At 41.0% G+C, this 21,714-nt stretch overlaps 1 protein-coding gene across 1 annotated transcript in view; it reads left to right on the top strand.

The window, feature by feature from the left end:
- LOC309565966 (mucin-5AC-like) overlaps positions 1 to 21,714 on the top strand; it is a gene marked incomplete at its 3' end in the record, with an annotated part of 179,326 nt that overhangs the window by 14,399 nt on the left and 143,213 nt on the right. Inside the window, exons 5-10 of the mRNA XM_082270993.1 lie at positions 1,021 to 1,139; positions 2,158 to 2,374; positions 9,419 to 9,544; positions 11,126 to 11,243; positions 11,819 to 11,957; positions 14,527 to 14,631. Of these exons, the coding sequence (XP_082127119.1) occupies positions 1,021 to 1,139; positions 2,158 to 2,374; positions 9,419 to 9,544; positions 11,126 to 11,243; positions 11,819 to 11,957; positions 14,527 to 14,631 (824 nt within the window). The remainder of the gene's footprint in view (positions 1 to 1,020; positions 1,140 to 2,157; positions 2,375 to 9,418; positions 9,545 to 11,125; positions 11,244 to 11,818; positions 11,958 to 14,526; positions 14,632 to 21,714) is intronic.

Below are 21,714 nucleotides of genomic sequence, written 5' to 3'. Positions count from 1 at the left end.
ATAACTCCTCATCATCACAACACGGTAAAGGAGATTACGCCTAAACTCATAAGGCAACAGAATAAATCAATACACAGAATTTGTAATCCACTCAATTCTGGGGATATTACAAGATTTGCCTTTGGGGGACATTTACAATCTAGAAGACTGGGAACTTACCGTGAGAGCAGAACATCATAGATCTGTTCTCTGAGGAGGCAAGACTGTGGCACCTTGCACTCACAAAGTAATGATACTTCATAATATCAGTACCACACTTTGCATCATAGAGGACCACTTATCATAGGTGAAAAAAACAAAGAGGACCCTGCATGACAGAAGATCAGCTTGAAGAAATCTTAAAGTGAAACTTTACCCATAACAACTTGATAAACAATAATGTTCTTTAGAAAGGAACATACATTCAACATTAATAATTACTCTACAAAAATTAGCCCACAGCCTCAGCAGTAAATCTCAAAGCAGAACTAAACAAATTGATTTACCGGTTTCAAAAAACAAGTACATTCCTAGAATGCTGGAAATGTAAATTGCCACATTTGCTTGTGTCCTCAACCAAACTGTCAAACCATCAAATAGCTGGTGTCATAACTGATCACATGTGCAGCAGCTCCATGGCAGTTGCAGTTCAAACAGAAGCAGCTTTAAGGCAGCAGATCAGCCTCTACAAACTAGGCAGTGACTAAAAATGCCTAAATATGTAGAGCAAGTGAGCATGTGCAGAGCAGGGTGAGACAGTGTTATCCTGAATTTTAAACTGCATAGGCACTTATTTTCAATGTTTATATACCTATACCTGCAAAAGGGGCCAGCCTGAAGTGATCTAGCAGTACTTAATTGTCTGCCTAAAGTTCCACTTTAATTACATAATTATATATATATATATATATATATATATATAATAAAAAAAAAAAAAGCATTAAAATACATGAAAGAGTATCTAGGAGGGCAGGGGGAGTAATCACAGAGTTGGGTTTTAATGTTGGAATGACTAATCTTTATTTATTTTTTGAACCACAGGCAAGAAACTTAGTCCTATACAATTTGGAAATCTACAAAACATCCATGATCCTAAAGAAACATGTACTGACCTAGATGAGACTAAGGCAATAACAGATATATCCAGTTGTTCTCAATATGTGAGTAGCAGTATCATATCACCAGGCAACATCTCTGGGATTTGATTAGTAAATTACTAAAAAGTCTACTGATATATGTGTAGAGGGATGGTTTTCCATCACAGGAGCCTTTGCTCTCACTATCCAAAACCAAATAAAACAGAGTAAGGCTCCGTTCACATGTCAGCGTATGGATCGCGGGCAGAACCGCCGCGGTTCCGCCCGCGATCCAGAGATTATTGCAAATCGCGGGACGCCTGTGCGTTGCCCGTTGATTTGCAATAGCCCCCCAAACGCTGAGCGATGTTGCCGCGATTTCCGCCTGCCGAATCGCGGTAACATCGCGCAAAAAAAATCGCAGGATGCAATACGCTCCAAAGAAGCTCTTGTACTTTTTTTTTTGCGCGATGTTACTGCGATTCGGCAGGCGGAAATCACGGCAACATCGCTCAGCGTTTGGGGGGCTATTGCAAATCAACGGGCAACGCACAGGCGTCCCGCGATTTGCAATAATCTCCGGATCGCGGGCGGAACCGCGGCAGTTCTGCCCGCGATCCATACGCTGACATGTGAACGGAGCCTAAGAGTTAAATGTAAACAAAGGGAATTTTGTTTCTCAAATGCTGGCATCTTTTTTTTTTTCACCATTAAAATGTCTCACTTTCACAGTTCCTTTGTTTAAAGCCCAGCTTACATCACCATCACATAACTTGTATGAAAACATCAGAACAGATATTTTCAATGATTATCTTGCTGCCAAATTTCAATAGATAATATAATCCATAAGAGAGGACAGAAATATAAGTGTTCCTCTCAAAAGTAAATGTACACAATTGATTTCCATGTATCTCTTTACCATCATCACTCTAATGAATACATATTCTCAAATATATTTTGAGAAGGGATAGCAAGCATCATGAAAAGGTGTTTAACCAATTGTGTTTCAGTTAATACTTTTGAACTCTGAAAGAAGTACATATAGAATTTGAATTTGTTGATATGTTAATTATTTTTATTTTAATGCTGCATTTTTCCTTAGCGCTCAGTGTGTGAAAACCACCTCAGAGATGCTGCATTTGATGACTGTAAAGATTTTCTCAATGTGGAAGCTTATATTAATGCCTGTATGCTGGACATGTGCTCCTGCGGCCAATCCCCAGATGCAATCTGCCTGTGTAGCACTATCAGTGCATTCTCCAGGCAGTGTTCCCATGCTGGAGGTCACCCAGGAAACTGGAGAACTGACAGCTTCTGTGGTAAGTATGCTTTTCCTGACTTACTTGTCCTTAACGTGCACAAAAGAGCATGTTCGCAGTCTATGCACAGCAAATTACTTTCATATTCTTAGCAGACAGTAAAGGAGCTTTAAAACAGGCCCCCACTGGCCTCTCTAGTTGCAGGTACTGTGAAGTAATTCATTCTCAAAGATCCTCAATGAACAAAACAAAACAAAACACTTTAGAGGGGTGCCAGACTGCCAGGTTTCTGCTCTCTATAGAAAGTAAAATTGAAAAGAATTGTGATTTCAATTCATACTGCCTTATAATAATAAGGCATAGTGATTTGGACACATTTTTAGGCATTAAGAACTGTGTTACCTCAAATTAATTTTATGATATTTTACATTAGTTAACCCAGATGAAGGAGAAGTCCTAGAGCTCAGGAACAAGACACATTTGCTTTTCTACTTGATCACAATATGAATTCATTAAAAAGTACTTGGACTTGCTGACTATTGGTCTTCACACAAGGTCCCCCAGTTAGGGGCACCCTGTTTCATAAAAGCAGCGTTATCCAACCTAGTGAGCTCCACAGAATTGACTGACCTAATTTTGTGACTTTGATAACATACCATCCTGAGCCTCTCATAAAAAAATATGACAGAGGTTCTAATATCACACTTTGTAAAGTGTATAAAGAGTTACTTAGCTTATTAAACTGATCATCAATATGAAATGAAACGAGCATGGAATCACACAGAAAATCAGAAATCAAGAAGAAGCTTGTTTTTAAGATTTCCCTCCAAGTAACTAAATACAGGTTCCTTTCACTTTACTCAACATAGCTTCATCCTTTAATAAATAAGGACCCCTAGGTGGTGAGGAATATCTACACACGGGGGTGGGGGGGTTATATATATATATATATATATATATATATATATATATATATATATATATATATATATACAGTGGGTACGGAAAGTATTCAGACCCCCTTAAATTTTTCACTCTTTGTTATATTGCAGCTATTGCTGAAATCATTTAGGTTCATTCTTCTTCCTCATGAATGTACACATAGCACTCCATACTGACAGAAAAACACAAAATTGTTGACATTGTTGCAGATTTATTAAAAAAGAAAAACTGAAATATCAAATTGTCCTAAGTATTCAGACCCTTTGGTCAGTATTTAGTAGAAGCCCCCTTTTGATCTAATACAGCCAGGAGTCTTTTGGGGAAAAATGCAACAAGTCTTTCACACCTGGATTTGGGGATCCTCTGCCATTCCTCCTTGCAGATCCTCTCCAGTTCTGTCAGGTTGGATGGTAAACGTTGGTGCACAGCCATTTTTAGGTCTCTCCAGAGATGCTCAATTGGGTTTAAGTCAGGGCTCTGGCTGGGCCATTCAAGAACAGTCACGGAGTTGTTGTGAAGCCACTCCTTCGTTATTTTAGCTGTGTGCTTAGGGTCATTGTCTTGTTGGAAGGTAAACCTTCGGCCCAGTCTGAGGTCCAGAGCACTCTGGAGAAGGTTTTTGTCCAGGATATCCCTGTACTTGGCCGCATTCATCTTACCCTCGATTGCAACCAGTCGTCCTGTCCCTGCAGCTGAAAAACACCCCACAGCATGATGCTGCCACCACCATGCTTCACTGTTGGGACTGTATTGGACAGGTGATGAGCAGTGCCTGGTTTTCTCCACACATACCGCTTAGAATTAAGGCCAAAAAGTTCTATTTTGGTCTCATCAGACCAGAGAATCTTATTTCTCACCATCTTGGAGTCCTTCAGGTGTTTTTTAGCAAACTCCATGCGGGCTTTCATGTGTCTTACACTGAGGAGAGGCTTCCGTCGGGCCACTCTGCCATAAAGCCCCGACTGGTGGAGGGCTGCAGTGATGGTTGACTTTCTACAACTTTCTCCCATCTCCTGACTGCATCTCTGGAGCTCAACCACAGTGATCTTTGGGTTCTTCTTTACCTCTCTCACCAAGGCTCTTCTCCCCCGATAGCTCAGTTTGGCCGGACGGCCAGCTCTAGGAAGGGTTCTGGTCATCCCAAACGTCTTCCATTTGAGGATTATGGAGGCCACTGTGCTCTTAGGAACCTTAAGTGCAGCTGAAATCTTTTTGTAACCTTGGCCAGATCTGTACCTTGCCACAATTCTGTCTCTGAGCTCTTCAGGCAGTTCCTTTGACCTCATGATTCTCATTTGCTCTGACATGCATTGTGATCTGGAAGGTCTTATATAGACAGGTGTGTGGCTTTCCTAATCAAGTCCAATCAGTATAATCAAACACAGCTGGACACAAATGAAGGTGTAGAACCATCTCAAGGATGATCAGAAGAAATGGAAAGCACCTGAGTTAAATATATGAGTGTCACAGCAAAGGGTCTGAATACGTAGGACCATGTGATATTTCAGTTTTTCTTTTTTAACCACTTGCCTACAGTGCACTTTCACCCCCTTCCTGCCCAGACCGATTTTCAGCTTTCAGCGCTCTCACACTTTGACTGAGAATTACTCAGTCATGCAACACCCATACAAAAATTGTGTCCTTTTTTTCACACAAATAGAGCTTTCTTTTGATGGTATTTGATCAATACTGGGTTTTTTATTTTTTGTGCTATAAATACAAAAAGACTGAAAATATCGTGAAAAAACGCATTTTTCTTTGTTTCTGTCATAAAATTTTGCAAATTAGTAATTTTTCTTCACAAATTTTGGCCAAAATTTATACTGCTACTTATCTTTGGTAAAAAAACCCAAATAAGTGTATATTATTTGGTCTTTGTGAAAGTTATAGAGTCCACAAGCTATGGTGCGAATCATTGAAAATTGATCACACTTGATCACACCTGATGTACTGAAGGCCTATCTCATTTCTTGAGACACTACAAGGTCAGGAAAGTACAAATACCCCCCAAATGACCCCTTTTTGGAAAGTAGACATTCCAATGTATTTAATAAGGGGCATGATGAGTTTTTTGAAGTTGTAATTTTTTCCCACAATGCTTTGCAAAATGATTTATTTTTTTTTATTTTTTTACAAATTGCCGTATTAACAGGTTATTTCTCTCACTCAGCACATGTATACTTGCAACTACACCCCAAAACACATTCTACTACTCCTCCTGAGTATGGCGATACCACATGTGTGAGACTTTTTCACAGCCTGGCCACATACAGAGGCCTAACATCCAAGTAGCAGCGTCCGGCATTCTAGGAGCACAAATTACACATATCATTTCCTGACAACCTATCGCACGTTTGAAGGCCCTGGAGCACCAGGACAATGGAAACCCCCATAAAATGACCCCATTTTGGAAAGCAAACAGCCCAACGTATAATTTTTGAGGCATAATGAGTCTTTTGAATATGTCATTTTTTACAAGCTAAAATCATTTTTTTTGCTAGAAAACTACTTTGAACCCCCAAACATTATATATTTTTTTTAGCAGAGACCCTAGAGAATAAAATGGAGATCGTTGCAATATTTTTTATCACACCATATTTGTGCAGCAGTCTTCCAAATGCGATTTTTTTGAAAAAAATTCACTTTTTTGAACTAAAAAATAAGAAAACAGTAAATTTAGCCCAATTTTTTTCCATAATGTGAAAGATAATGTTACGCCGAGTAATTAGATACCCAACATGTCATGCTTCAAAATTGCGCATGCTCACAGAATGGTGCCAAACATTGGTACTTAAAAATCCCCATAGGCAACATTTTAAAAATTTCTGCAGGTTACTAGCTTAGAGTTACAGAGGAGGTCTAGGGCTCAAATTATTGCACTCGCTCTAACGATCGCGGCGATACCTCACATGTATGGTTTGAACACCGTTTACATATGTAGGCGGGACTTGCGTATGCGTTTGCTTCTGCGCGCGAGCTAACGGGGACAGGGCGCTTTAATTTTTTTTTTGGTTTTTTTTTTTTCCTATTTATTTTATTTATTATTTTTTTATTTTTACACAGTTTAAAAAAAAAAATGTTTTGATCATTTTTATTCCTATTACAAGGAATGTAAACATCCCTTGTAATAGAAATAGGCATGACAGGTCCTCTTTATTGTGAGATCTGGGGTCAAAAAGACCTCACAACTACACTAAAAAAGAAAAAAAAAAAAAATTGTTGAAAGAGGAAAAAAAAAAAAGCAAAAAAAAAAGCGGCCCTTTAAACCGGTTGCTAGGCAACGTCTTTTGACGTAGCTCCGGTCCTCCAAGACCATAGAGTTGAATGAGGGCCATTTTGCCCTCACTCGACTTCCTGTCTCTGAGGATCCGGGACCGGATAGTTTTCCCCGCTGCCGGCGGGTCCGGTAAGCTGGGAAAATGTCTGGGACGTGGCAGGAGGGGGGGGGGGCACCTCTTCCCCTGCACCGTAAGGGTAATTCCGCGGCAAATCCGCCACTGGGACCACCCTTATCTGAAAGCCGACCACCCGCTGTTTCAAAAAATACCGGGGGTTATGGGGGCTATCTGCTGCCATAACCCCAGTATTTAGCTTTTAATGGCTGACGCATATAGTCGTTAGGCGGTCAGTAAGTGATTGCATGTATATGGCAAACAGGTGACGATGACTGACGGGGTGACAGGTGACGATGACTGATGGGGTGACAGGTGACGATGACTGATGGGGTGACAGGTGACAATGACTGATGGGGTGACAGGTGACGATGACTGATGGGGTGACAGGTGACGATGATTGATAAGGTGACAGGTGATGATGATTGATGAGGTGACAGGTGACGATGATTGATGGGGTGACAGGTGACGATGATTGATGGGGTGACAGATGACAATCACTGACGGGGTGACATGTGACGATGATTGATGGGGTGACAAGTGACGATCACTGATGGGGTGTCAAGTGACGATGACTGATGGGGTGACAGGTGACGGTGATTGATGGGGTGACAGGTGACGGGCGATGGTGCACGGCGGTACTGATGGCAGTCTCTGGTGACCGGTGAACTTTAGGCTATGTCCACATGTGGGCACTGATGAGGTGACTGTTGGGTGACAGGTGACATTGGGGGGGGGCTGAGGACTGTGTGTGGGGACCTTTATTAGTGTGATTTTTTCTTTGTGACATGTGTACAGAGCAGTAACTCACTATTTCTAGCTCTGCTCCCCTCATACTGGAAACTGTATGAGGGGAGAAGAGCTAGTAACACTGAGTTACTGCTCTTTGTTTACATTTTGTGATCGGCTGTGAATCCTTTCACAGCCGATCACATAGTAAACAGTCACTGTCAGTGACTGTTTACTACCGCCGGTGACAGCTGTGTTCCTACGGAACACAGTGCCACCGACATGACCGCGCTGCGCGCTCCCGATCGCGCATGCGCGGTCATCTTGTGGGCGCCTTCATTGTGATCGGCTGTGTCATTGGAACACAGCCGATTCACGTGGGAAACAGCCACGCCCATTGGCTGTTTCCCCCCTGCCGGTGACGGGGGGTGTCCCGGGGACACCCCAACACCGGCAGTGCAGGGTGGCGCGCACGCGATCGCGCGCCTGCCCTGCTTAAAGTGCCGCCGTCATATGACGGCGGCCCAGGATAATGGTCGCACCGCTCCGCCGTCATATGACGGCGGGCGGGCGGCAAGCGGTTAATAAATCCGCAACAATGTCAACAATTCTGTGTTTTTCTGTCAGTATGGGGTGCTATGTGTACATTCATGAGGAAGAAGAATGAACTTAAATGATTTTAGCAAATGGCTGCAATATAACAAAGAGTTAACAATTTAAGGGGGTCTGAATACTTTCCGTACCCACTGTATATATATATCTATATATATATCTATATATATATATATATATATATATATATATATATATATATATATATATATATATATATATGAATGAGCTTCAGGAACCCACTCAGTTAAGTTTGGTGAACCACTAATTAAACTGGCCAAATTTAGCAAATTTGCCATCATGAACCCTTGGCTGCTGCTTGTTAACAAAAAAACTCCTGGGGATCTGTTATTTATCAGTGGTAGTACTACCGCCACTAAATAACGGATCCCCAGCTTGCTTCTGTTTGGAAACAAATCAGATAGAGAAACTGGGTGATGCAATTGACCAAATATCAGCATCCCTGGCCTATTTGTTTATAAACAGAATCTGTCATTTTGAAATGATAGTACTTTAGGATGACAAGGTCTGGTGTTGTGACAACAACATCGGGGGGCAGGTAATTTGTGAATGCCAGAGATTTACATAATTGGATGACATAACTGAACTTAGATATATATTGAGAGACATTGTTTGCTTTTCTCTCGGAGGATGGGGGGGTTCTTCATTAAATAACGTTGTCTAAGGTGTGGATATTCTCATTTAATTTTAACTCTGCATTTGAAGGGGTACTTTACTCCATAATCACTCCCATAGGGGGGGAGGAAAAATATCTGGGAGCCCTCTTATCATAAAGGGGTTTTCAGATTTTATAAACTCCCACCTGTGAACCCTTGCACACTTTTGTGGCATCAGATGTGGGAATGAGGTTCAGGAAGGGGGGCCCCATGATCACTACCATCCCTTTCTTGGCCAAAGGCCTGGAATGAACTACAGGGGAAATCCCATACCATTTTCAAATGTATTTATTTAAATAAAACAAGCAAAAAAAAAACAACCAAAAATAAAAACAGAGTGGGGTCCCAGGCACGCAGTGTGTGTGTGTGTGTGTGTGTGTGGGGGGGGGGGGGGGGGCAGAAAGCATGCATTCCCCTCTCCTCCAAACCATGCTAGGCCCCATGCCTTCAGAAAAGAGAGGGTACCTTGCATGGTGGCAACAAAACCCCCTGTCCCAGCAATCCAGCTTATTTCCATAATGAGGTGAAAAGAGGCTCATCCCAACTTCCAATACAGTATTTATTAGCAGTAAGACCATGATAGTAAGAAAACCTGCCAGATTTAAAAATTGTGAGATTCATACCCAATAAACAGGCTGCTAATACATTTAGAGAAAAAAAAAATTTATATCGCAAGACTTTATCAGGGTATTTATATTGAATTGTTTTCAGCTGCACAATATCACAAGATGATACTTTTATCTATTTTATAGCCATTCAATGTCCTAATAATATGATTTATCAAGAGAGTTCCTCCCCCTGTACGAATACCTGCTCCAACCTAGACTCAAACCAGGTGTGTTTGGAGCACTACATGGACGACTGCTTCTGTCCCGAGGGTGAGTCACACAAGGCTAATATACCAACCAAATAATACTGTGTAATGTGTTGGGTTTTTTGAGTCTGTTCACAGTTTTTATCATTACTTACAGGATTTTGGTTTCATGTTTAAATAAAGGGAAAGCAATTAACCTCCCTGGAGGTATGATTATGTTAGGAATTATGTACCAAAAGCGGTACAATTTTTTTTCATGGAAATTTGGCGTTATGTATTATAGGCCTACAATTCTTAGTAATTACTGACTTAAACCTGACCAAAACAAGACTCTAGTAGACATCCCAGATGTGATCAATTTGAAACACAAACGCATGAATTATAATCTAATAAATAATATAATTTTATTATATAATATATAATAGATATAATAAAATTATATTATTGATTAGATTATAATTCATGCGTTATATATTATATATATATATATATATATATATATATATATATATATATATATATATATATATATATATATATATATATGTGTGTGTGTGTGTATATATATATATATATACATATACACATATATATAATTCATGCGTTATATATTATATATATATATATATATATATATATATATGTGTGTGTGTGTGTGTATATATATATATATATATATATATATATATATATATATGTGTATAGGTATATATATATATATATACATATATATATATATATATATGTGTTATGTGTTTGTGTTTTGTGCAACGTTTGAATTTCCCTCCCAGTTCTGCTCCCATGCAGCATTGGGCAAATATGTGTGTTGGAGATAATTTAAGGCAGCAGCTAGGGGGTTATTTGACTGCAAAGAGGAGGGAAGCACCATTTAAGTTGTTTAGTTAAAATTTGAACTCACTTTTTATATGAAAAGATTGTTTTTTTTTAAATGAGAACAATTTTATAAACAACAATCGCAAGGCTCATGGAAAGCCAGTGTTTGAAATAATTCCCATTCTACCCAACTGCATTTTTTATAATCCTACAGTTATTTTTACTGTTGGCTAAAGTAAAATCATACCTCAAAATTTTCTGATATCATAAAAAAAACAATTCCATTTTACACAAAGAAAATAGGCAAAATAGACCCCTGCCACGCCTGCAGTTACATGGACAATGAAGAATTATTATACAAAAAAAAGATTGGTTAAACCTAAAAGTGCTTTTTCAGTGTTACTTTCATACACTGTATTTTCTAAATAACGACTACAATGATTTAGATGTTGGATGAATATTTTTATTAGCATCATATTTTTGGCAGTATTTTTTATAGAGGGCTATGTAAAATTATTAAGGAAAGATAGTCCACAATTCCTTGCTTGCTCTTTAAAGTCTTCAAAATGTATTTATTCTCCATAAAAGATACGGTTTCCGTGTCTTTTATGGAGAATCAATGAATTTTGAAGATTTTAAAGAGCAAGCAAGGAGTTGCGGGACATCTTTGGTCATGATTGCCATTGCGGCTGTGCGACTAACTTTCCGCACCCAGGTAGCTCTGAAAAAATGTTTGAATCTTATTGGGTAGTAGTACCCTACCTCTGCTTTATTCTATGTAAAATTACTGTTTTTTTTTTTTTATCTCTAGGCACTGTACAGGATGACTACACAGAACAGGGCTGTGTCCCAGTTAGTGAATGCAATTGTAAATATCAAGAATCTCTGTATCTCCCAGGAGAACGTATACAAAATGACTGTAATGAGTGGTAAGAGTTTCTCAATAAATATAATTAGAGCAGATTTGTTAGTAAGTGCCTGTTCATTCTGTGTGAGGTAACCTGCGTTTTTCTGCTTTGAAAAAAAAAAAGGTCACTTCTGGGGCACATAAAACACAATTTAATTTCTATGTGCCCCATTCACACCACAATGCTTGTGTGATGTGCGGTAAAATGCAGCATGCAGCAAAAAATGAGCACTGGATGGTGCAGCACAATGCAAGACGAAGAAGAAGAATGAAGTGTCACTAAGTGACACCCCAAGAAAAAAGTTGAGAAAAAAAAAAAAGTAAGCAGTATGATGCTATGAATCGTGTATCACACTGCTCCCTGTCGGAAGCCAGATCTTTAACTAGCCCACATGGTAAAACACTGCAGTTTTCCATGCAGGCTAGTGTGAACCTAGCCTCTAACCTGTCTGCCTATAATTTGATCCCCTGCTGATCGGAACAAAACCTGCCCCATGTGAAAGGGCCTTTTGTCAATGATGTACACAAGCTGATCTCTACTCATTCTAGAATGACTTATCTCTACATGTCATGACAACTCAAGTATTTCTGTTACAGCCGCTGTATATCAGGAATATGGAACTGCACAGACCATGCTTGTCCTGGACCTTGTTCAATCGAAGGAGGAGCCCATATCACCACCTTTGACGGGAAGTTATATACCTTCCATGGTGACTGCTACTATGTGCTGTCCAAGGCAAGTGACATTTTTAATGCTCTTTGGTGAATTGATTGATAAGAAAGAAGACTAAGAAACGATAAAGCTGTCTGAAACACTTGGCAGCAATTGCAGTTATGAGACAATTTGGCTTCTAAACTTATTAGGTATTTTTACACATGCAATAGATATGTCAATGTAAGCCCTAACTGTAAGACATTTTGGGTTCATGGACATTAAGCAGCTGAAAAAAAGGGCATAAAAAGCAGCATAAAAATGCTCATAGTGCCTCAAATTTCACAAAAGTCTAAGAGTTTATGGGCAGATGCTTTTTTAAGGGTTTTTTTTCCCCAAAACATTCCACTCTGCTCATTTTTCACTATAATCTATGTACACTCAGAAACACAGAAGGCTCTTAAAAGCATAGTTTATGCACGTTTATGAGCGTTTATGCACGTCAAGCATAAGCTCCTCTTAAAAACACGATTTTGATGGGTTTTTTTATCTTCTGTCTGAAAATGCTCCTCAGCAAACGTGCCTGTAGAAGCCTTAATGTGCATGAACAAATAGGCTTTTAGAGGCTGAAGAAAAAAAAATGGCAAAAGCCTGTATAAGCTGCATTTTTATGCACAGTGTGTATGGATCCTTAGTATGCTAAAACACTGTGGGGTTGATATACTAAAACTGGCGAGTGCAAAATCCAGCGCAGCTCTGCACAGAAACCAATCAGATTCCAGGTTTTTAGTCAATGCTTAATTGTACATGCTGAAATTAGAAGCTGATTGGTTTATATTCAGTGCTACACCAGAGTTTGCAGTTTTAGTAAATCAACCCCAGTGTACTATGAACAGTTGCAATTTTTAAATTAAATACTTTTTTGTACCTTCTCCTCTGCCTCTTTAATGCATTTCACCCTGTCAAGTGCTTTATCATGAGCTATCCTCAATCGATGATTAAAGTAGTTCCCTTAGATAAACTGTTCCCTTTTAGCAGAAAATAAACAGCACAGTGCTTGTGCTGTCTAATCTGCCCTCTCTAAGCTGTAAAAAACCTGGCTGATCCTGCCAGTTCCTGTGTCCCCCTTGGTATACTGACCACGACAATCATGGCTGCTGAGCCCTGATTACTGTGGTCAGTTTACATGACTCTGCAGCTCTCCTCTCTCCCCCTCCATCCCTATTTTTTAAAGGTTACAAGCACTTTAAGCTCTTGACAAAGTGAAATGTAGAGGACAAAGGAGCAGGTGGAACAGCCTGTCAGGGATACTTAGTGCTGGTATCCTGTGAAACAGGTGTGACCAGAAATGCGTGGACTTGCACAGAGAACACCAGGCACAAGTATAATGGAAAATAATGCAAGTTATTAAGAATAAGTGGATAATAAAAATATAACTGCACCTCCAATATACCAGAACTGCATAAATTAAATCAGATAACCTAATAAGTGAGTGAAAAGACAATGAACAACTGCCCAATCCAAATATATACAGATAGCATGAGAAGCGTAGTTGGTGTCAGAGCCTTAGTCATATACAGAAGATCAGGCAGAAGGAGCAGGGAGCAAGCAAGGACAGGGAGAGGGGTTAACAGGAGAAGGAACAAGCAGGCAGGTAAAGGATCAGCCTGCAGGGTCAGTGCATAGTCTATTTGCCTTTAGTAACTTCACCCTAAATATACAATTGAATGTATTTTACTATATCTATTTGACAATTGCAAAAAAACAAAACCTCTTGGGTTTGCCAGAAATGATCTGATAACTTGCCGTGCTCTCTGCCTGTGCACAAGCAGGGGTTATGAAGGTAAGGAATGGGGGGAGGATGCAAATCAGTCTGTGTTCATTGCAATCCATCATAAAAAAAGTAGGCAAGACTGACACCACATTCTTAGGAACTCAGAGCTTTGTTGTCATGTCAAACAGGAAGGTAAGTGCACACTATATTTCTGGCACACCATAAATTTTGAATAAGCATATAGAGAAGGAGGTGGATCATTCACCATTTGACTCATTCAGTTGTGTCTTTGATAATGAAGTTGAGCTTCAGCTATTCAGCCCTATAAACAATTTTATAGGAAGATAAAAATAGTAAATACTGTATGTAACAAGAGAAATCTAGAGCTCCCTATGCTCTAAGTAAGCCCTCGTTCACACTGAACACGGCTTTGAAATTGTGTAACTTCATCTGAAATTGCACAATTTCAAAGCCGGGGCTTGAAAGACATCTGTGCGGCTTCATGCACAGATGTCTATTGAAGTCAGTAAAAATAGTGCAGGAACTACTTTTGTAAATCAGTGCGGCGCCGCAAAGTTGTGCGTCACACTGATTGAAACGGTGCCATTGTCGGCAATAGGCTGCAACTTGTCACGCGATTTGACCTTTCAAATCGCATGACAAATTGCTACAATGTGAACGAGGGCTAAATCATAAATCTGAAATATTTATTCCCATTTGTTTCATATTTACCATAGTGAAAATAATTTGGGGTCAATAAAAGATACATTTTAATTTAGTTTTTTGCCATGATTCAATGTTCATACATCATCAAGAGAAATCATATTTGTTGTTACTGAACAGATGGTCAATAATAACTGTGTTTCTTTTTTGTTGCAGGGAATTGAAAGTAGCTCACATGTTATTTATGGGGAGATAACTAGTGGCAGTAACTCGGAGACCCGTCTCAAATCCATTATACTGCTTATGGATAACAAGAAAAATGTAAGGATATCATTTAGTGTTCCTTACACTGACTAGTAACCAATCTGACTTAGTAAACAATAACAAATGATCAACAACTGTATAATAATTTCAGCAAAATAATGTAGGCAAATCTTTTGTTTACTGCCAACATCAGTAGAGGTTTCCCAATAAGATGATTTCAGAAGAGAGTTTCCAAGATTACAATGAAAGGCAAACAGCAGGATGGATGTCTATCAGTTGAAACCACCTCTGGCATTCCATATCTACAACAAGTTCACTATACAAAATGAAAACCTAAATTTTTGATGGAAATGGCCTTTAACTATGACCCCCTTGTGACCCTACTAAGCAAAGTATCCATTCAACAAGATGACCATTCACCAAAATTACATTTTTATTGTTTTAGGGCATTTCCATCTGATATCTAAAGATTCCATATCGCTAAGAGTTTTTTTTTTTTTTTTATCCAAACGCCTCTATTTTTTTTACACTCTTCTTCCATATTTTCCAACAACATAGAAATATAAATTTCACTTACGATGTGAAATAGAAAAATCAATGTGACCACAATAATATCAAACTGGAGGGTCGATCATGAGCAAGGGAGACAGATTACAAACAGGTAGCAAACAATTTATATCAAATAGGATGGTAACTTGAACTATAATATAGTTCGTTAACTGTTTCAAGAGCACTCCGGTGTGAGAAACCTTCAACTTTATACTTCTCACCAATGGTGCTTTTCCACTGCATGGAACCGAACGGTTCGGCTCGCTTTTGTGCTTTTCCACTGCTGGTACCGCATGGTATAGTGTAGGAACGGTTCGGTACGGTACGGTATGGCGGCACTTTTCCACTGCATGGAAGCGAACGGAATGGCTCTCAAAAACAGTACCTACTCGATTGTGGTTCCAACAGGTACCATAACCGGTACCATATCCCACAATCCTTTGCATGCAGTCACTACTAGCCACTGATTGGTCAGAGAATCCCACCCACCCTGTTGTTATCCCACCCACTTAACTTTAGTACTACTTTGGTGGAAAAGCAAACCATACCGTACCATACTGAACCGTTCCAACACCGTACCATGCGGTACCAGCAGTGGAAAAGCAAACCAGGCCAAGCAGGGCCAAGCAGGGCCGAGTAGAGCCGAGCCGGTACTTGCAGTGGAAAAGTGCCACAAGATGAGTTTGAAGTTCTATATTTAGGTGGGAAAACACAACCATCTTTATACTTAAAGTGCAACTAAAGGCAAACCTTTTCTTTTGTTTTGGATAGAGTGGAGAGGGATTTGAACACCTGTCAGGTTCTATTGTCCCCAGAAAAGTAATAGAGGGGAAATCTTTCAATAGGGACAATAGTACTGTGGCCTAGGGGTCCCCAAAGGCATTCCCTTAATTTGCAGCGATTTCCTCTCACTTTCTGTTTTGGCTATAAGACAGGAATTGATGGAGAAATCTCTGCAATGGAACACAGATGGCAAAAAAATAAACTAATGGGTTATAACCCTCCCTTACTCTATCCAAAATGAAAAATACTGAAAATTGTATCATACTTACTGTAATTTTCTTTTCCTGGTGCCTATCTATTGCAGCATACATGTAATAGTAGCCCCGCCTACTTCCGCCCACAGGACTAGTGCATAGCTATAAAAAGTTAACGCTCACACAACAGCCCTTTTCCCTGTACATGACTAGGAATGAACTGAGTGGGTTCCATACTGCCATGTATAGGCAATAGGAAAAGAAAATTACAGCAAGTATGATACAATTTTCATTTTTTTCTGGTGCCTTCATGGCAGCATACATGCGATTGATCAGTAACTAGCTACCAGGGTGACAAGCTTCAGCAAAGTCTATCATAAGAAAGTGAGTAAGCTACTGGCTTTCTGCCAAAGACAGGTGTAGTGAGGACTATTAAGCCCATCAGTAGTGCTGAAAAAATGCCCCATAACAGAAACTGATTGGCTATCTTGCCTGTCATGTTGGCTTACATGTCTGCATAAAGTGGCCATGATGTTCAGATGCTGCTGGAGGAACGTTCAGCAATTACTTGCAGCCCAGTGGTTGCAGCCCGGCCAAATAGCAGGACCTTAGAATAAACTTCAGGAACTGCAAGGTGATTGTGCGCTGAAGCCTTCAACCATTGTTGGGTTTTACGGAGCTAGGTATAGCAACTATGGTTAGCTAATGACTGTTTGCAAGTGTGCCGTCATTGATCTGGATGTATTGAAGGAGTGTTTCACTTAACTCGGACAACGCAATCTCACTAGGGGATAGGCAAACAAACATCTACAGGCTCTTGATGCCTCTGTGAACCTACTGCTGGACACGCACTGGGCACATCCTGGACAGCTTGCACACCTACTGTTTCTAGTAAGTGTTATTATCTCCTTGAGGCAAAAAAGCACATGTAACTACTGCACTTAGAAGTGCCTTTGCTGTTTCCTTTTGTTTTAATAATTCTTACACCAGAAGCTGGCTTCAGATAAGGGCGAATGTCAATCTGGCAGAAAAACAATTGAGCACCATCCGCAATACCCTCCCCATCTGCACAAACATTTAAATCCCCAGGAGAGGCCCCTGGAGTACACCCCCCCCCCCAAGAGATATGCCCCCAAAGCCTTCCACAAATATAACAGACCAGAGGAAAAGGATGACGGACAGCACCTAAATGCTCCCATAGAAAGTGAGTTAATCCAACTATATTCACCTCAAGTCCCTGGTAGAACACAGGGAAAGTGCAGATAGAAGCCTAGGCGGTAGCCTTGCTGATCTGAGAAACCATAGTCTGCAGCCAAAAGCTTGGGATGCACTCATATATTTATCAGAGTGCAACTTGTCAGGACACGATGGACTCTAAACCCTAGACTATGAAGTAGGTTGATGGTCTGCTGAGTTGACTAGTCATGATGGAGCCAGAAATCTGAGCATCAGTACAGAGTCCCTCTTGAAAAACAAGAGGAAAGTAAAGGCTGAGAGATAAACTTTCCATCCCAAACACATCCAACCAAGAGACGGAAACTTCCTTTGGGTGAACTGGATGCAGATCAAAGAACTGAATAAGTGTGTCCTGTTTGAGGAGACAGATAAAACTAACCTGAGCAAAATGGAGAACTGGGTTCTAACAACCTTGTCTTAAGTTAAACCTGTGAAAGGTTCCATGCAAGACAAGGTCACCAGTCTTGAACAGTCACCTCCCCTAATTAAGGCTACGAGTGAACTACTTAGGATCCCAAAAAGTCACATGCGCACTAATATTAGGAGCTAAATGCTGACCTAGGCCCAGCTGCAGGAGAGAACTTATCAAGCGAATATACTGTTGGGGAGAAAGTCTCGAGGCTTAAACCAAGATAAGCAACAATTGCATGTCCAGCAATAGATTTAACATGAAGAAGTAGACCTCCCTGCTTAGCATCAAGGGATTCCTAGACTCCATGATGTCCTGTCTCATAATTCGAGATTCAAGTATCAAGCTGTCAAAGGCAGCTTGAAGCTGTTATGGAAAAACACATTCCTTGAGAACAGATGATCCTGCTCTAGTAGATCCCTCAGAACAACTGTCTGGTGCCCCTTTTAGGTTGGTGTACCACATCTGCCTGGATCAGCTTGGAACACCAGAATGCTTTCTATTGCGAACATGTGAGACAAACCAGGGAAGAAAGTACTGAAAGTCACAGGAGCATGCTACCAGAGCACCACTGCACCTGAGCCAAAACAGCCTAGCTTTAGTCAAGGCAACCTCTGAAGTTGCCTACCTGGGACACACCTCTAGAAATAGATGCAGGGGTAGAAATCAATCTCCCAGGTTTAGGCATTGCTGTTAGATACAGTCTGCCTGCCAAGATGTATACCTGGAATGCTCATGTCTGACAAGGCTGGAGCCTGATGTTTTGAAAGGGATATCAATCTAGATTTTGCTACTGCAAAATTCTGGATCCACCTCAAAATTGAAGTTCGCCATCTTTATGGCATTGTCTGCTTAGATCCAGATTGTATAAAACAGCCCAGAACTCTGGATACCTTAGGAAACAAGACGCAAAAAACAACCAAGTTCCTTGATATCAAGGGTGTCTAGGTCTCTTCCCCAGAATGATCCACTGTCTGAGGTGTTATTCCATGGGGATTCCTTTAAACTGGAAAGGAGGACTTTCTTGCTCGAGAGCCTGAGCCTGAGCAATAGTGAAGTCACCTGGCCAAAGACTGAGTCCCTATAAGAACTGAGGCCAGTAAAAGCCTGGGGTGAAACCAGGCCAAAGGAATTTCCTCACATGAGGCTACCCTCAGTTCCAGTCCTCTCATACAAAAGTGGAGTTCCAGATTGCTCCTGCTACAGCTTGAGTCTGAGACAAGAGTGTGTAAATTTCACAATGAGGAAAAACACTCTGTCCCTATATGTGAGTAGGGCCATCCAGACATTCCCAAAGTGAGTCAGTTCCAGCAACGATCTCTGAAGGCTCTGAACATATCCAAATAATTCCGCATCTAAAGATCCCTCTATGATAATATTTTAGGAAGGCAATGAGGCTAGTGCTTGGTCCAGCATTTTAATACACAAGGTGCTGACAAATAGACAAGGGGCAGGATCCAAAAATGGTAGTGCATAGGTCTAAAAGCAAGGCACAGAAAGTGCTTAAGGGATGGGGACATTTATTATTGATACCCACCAAGACAGAAAGGGTCCCAGGCGAAGGGAGGCAATGCAAATTTTGTATTTTTTTATGGAAAATTTGCATCTGAACCCTTGAAGCTTCAAGATGCATAGCAGATAATGCCACCATAAGCTTTTTGGATAGTGAACTGTTTGCCACCACGACAGGGGCAGAAACACCTTGATGCAGAAAACCTTCAGAGGATATGCAGAGACCACAAGTGGAGAAAAGACACTTCTTAACAATTAGAAGGAGAAAAAGACCTTGTAATCTGTATACTAGCCTTCTTCTGCTAGAATTATAAGTGTTTAACTTCAGCTGCATTTCTAATGCTGTTGACCTGGACTGTCTCAAAGAGAACCTGTCCCTTGAAGGCCATGCGGGCTACTTCTTCCGACTGAGGAAATGATGTAGCATGTTTTTTACCTAGAGCCTGCTCTGGTTTCTTACCTGGCTCCTCTGGTTCTTCTCCACTCATGGTAAACTTACCTACCTAAAGGAAAATGGCCAGCAGGGGCAAAGCCTCAGGCAGAACATAAAGTGCCAGCTTATCTTCTCTGTTCTTCCTTGCCAGCAGTTGGCCTGCTCTCTCCTGAGGGAGGCTTTATGCAGTTGGTAGCAACAGTATTGCAATGCAGCTTGAGGTATTTGTAATAACTTGGATATGGTACCTTCACCCAGGCCCACAGCAATCCTTTGTGGCTATGAATAGTGGGCAGGAGAACTTCTGTATACACCTTTAAAGGCAGTCTTGACACCCTCTTTATCTTGTATAGGCAACTTCACCCAGGCTCACAGCAATCTTTTGCATCCATGAATAGTACAGTGGAAGAGCTTCTGTCACCCTCTTTAAGGCAATCTTGACACATTATTTACTTTGTAAACGCGGCTTCACTCAGGATTCACAGCTATTCCTTGTGGCTAAGCATAATGGGCCAGAGAGCTTCTGTCTGCCTTTTTAAGGCAATCCTGACACACTCTTCAGGCCATAGTGTTGGTGTTTGGCAAGGGAGAGGCTAGTTAGCACCTGAATGCACTCTTTTAGCAGCAAAATACCTACCTGGTCTGATGACCCATACCTATAGGAACCTTGTGGATCTTTGTTATGCAGTGAGCTCATGCAGTGCAGCTGGAACACTGACATTTGTTCAGGTATAATAATAATGCCACACTGAGACAAGAGTAAGGACATATCTATTCGCTAGGTAGCAGGAAATGGCTCTTGGATCAGGGTTTGTGGCTATGGGTGTGCTAGCATACATTTCTATCTTGTGAACGCCCCATCTGTAAGTCGCTGGGTCTTTAAGCCCATGTTCCTCAACTCTTCTGCCTACCCCCGCCTCCTGGCAACCGTTACACCTTGCCCACTTCCATGATGGCCTCCAGGTAGTCTTTCCCAACTCCAAGATTGCCACTGGGAGAGAACTTGCTCAAGCCAAAGATGGCCCCCCATGTGAGCTCTATCCACTTTACCTGTTCAGCATTATGCATCATTCGCATGAATGTAGACATTTCGCTTTTTCTTCCACAATTGCCACTTGAAAGCATACTGGCAGGGCAGCCATCAGAAATGTTGGGGCCCCTTACACAGCTTTAGGACTGGGCCCCCCGGTGCTTGACCACCAACCTTCCCCATGGCCCGCCAACTGGCTGCCCCAGCAAATCTGCCCACTGGCCATCTTACCAAGTAAAGTAGATTTTAAGAAAAATCAGAAGATGAAGGGGGGGGGGGGAGAACCACTTTACAGTAAAGGTGCAACAATGGTAACATTTCCAAAATGTAAACCACAGTTCCCAGTCCACCACAGTGCCCCGTACATCACCGTGCCGCTTACATAACAGTGCCCTGTACATCACTGTGCCCCCTATACATCACTGTGCCCCCTATACATCACTGTCCCGCTTACATAACAGTGCCCCGTACATCACAGTGCTCATACATCATGGCCACTTACATCACAGTGCTGCTTACATCACAGGGCCCATATATAAAACAGTGCAGCTTACATCACAGTGATCTGTATAACAGTGCAGCTTACATCACAGTGATCTGTATAACAGTGCAGCTTACATCACAGTGATCTGTATAACAGTGCTGCTTACAACAAGGTGCCAATAAATCAATGCCACTTACATTACAGTGCTGCTTACATCACAGTGCTGCTTACATCAATGCCACTTACATCAATGCCACTTACATCACAGTGCTGCTTACATCAATGCCACTTACATCAATGCCACTTACATCACAGTGCTGCTTACATCAATGTCACTTACATCAATGCCGCTTACATCACAGTGCTGCTTAAATCAATGCCACTTACATCAATGCCACTTACATCACAGTGCTGCTTATATCACAGTGCCAATACATCAATGCCACTTACATCACAGTGCCCATAAATCAGTGCCCCATACATCACAGTGCCCGTTCATCAATGTGCTCC

Source organism: Pelophylax lessonae (genome assembly GCF_965119305.1).
Source record: "Pelophylax lessonae genome assembly, chromosome: 10".
NCBI classification, from domain to species: domain Eukaryota; kingdom Metazoa; phylum Chordata; class Amphibia; order Anura; family Ranidae; genus Pelophylax; species Pelophylax lessonae.
Note: the sequence above shows the minus strand (reverse complement) of the source record. Positions and strands in the feature narration are given on the sequence as shown.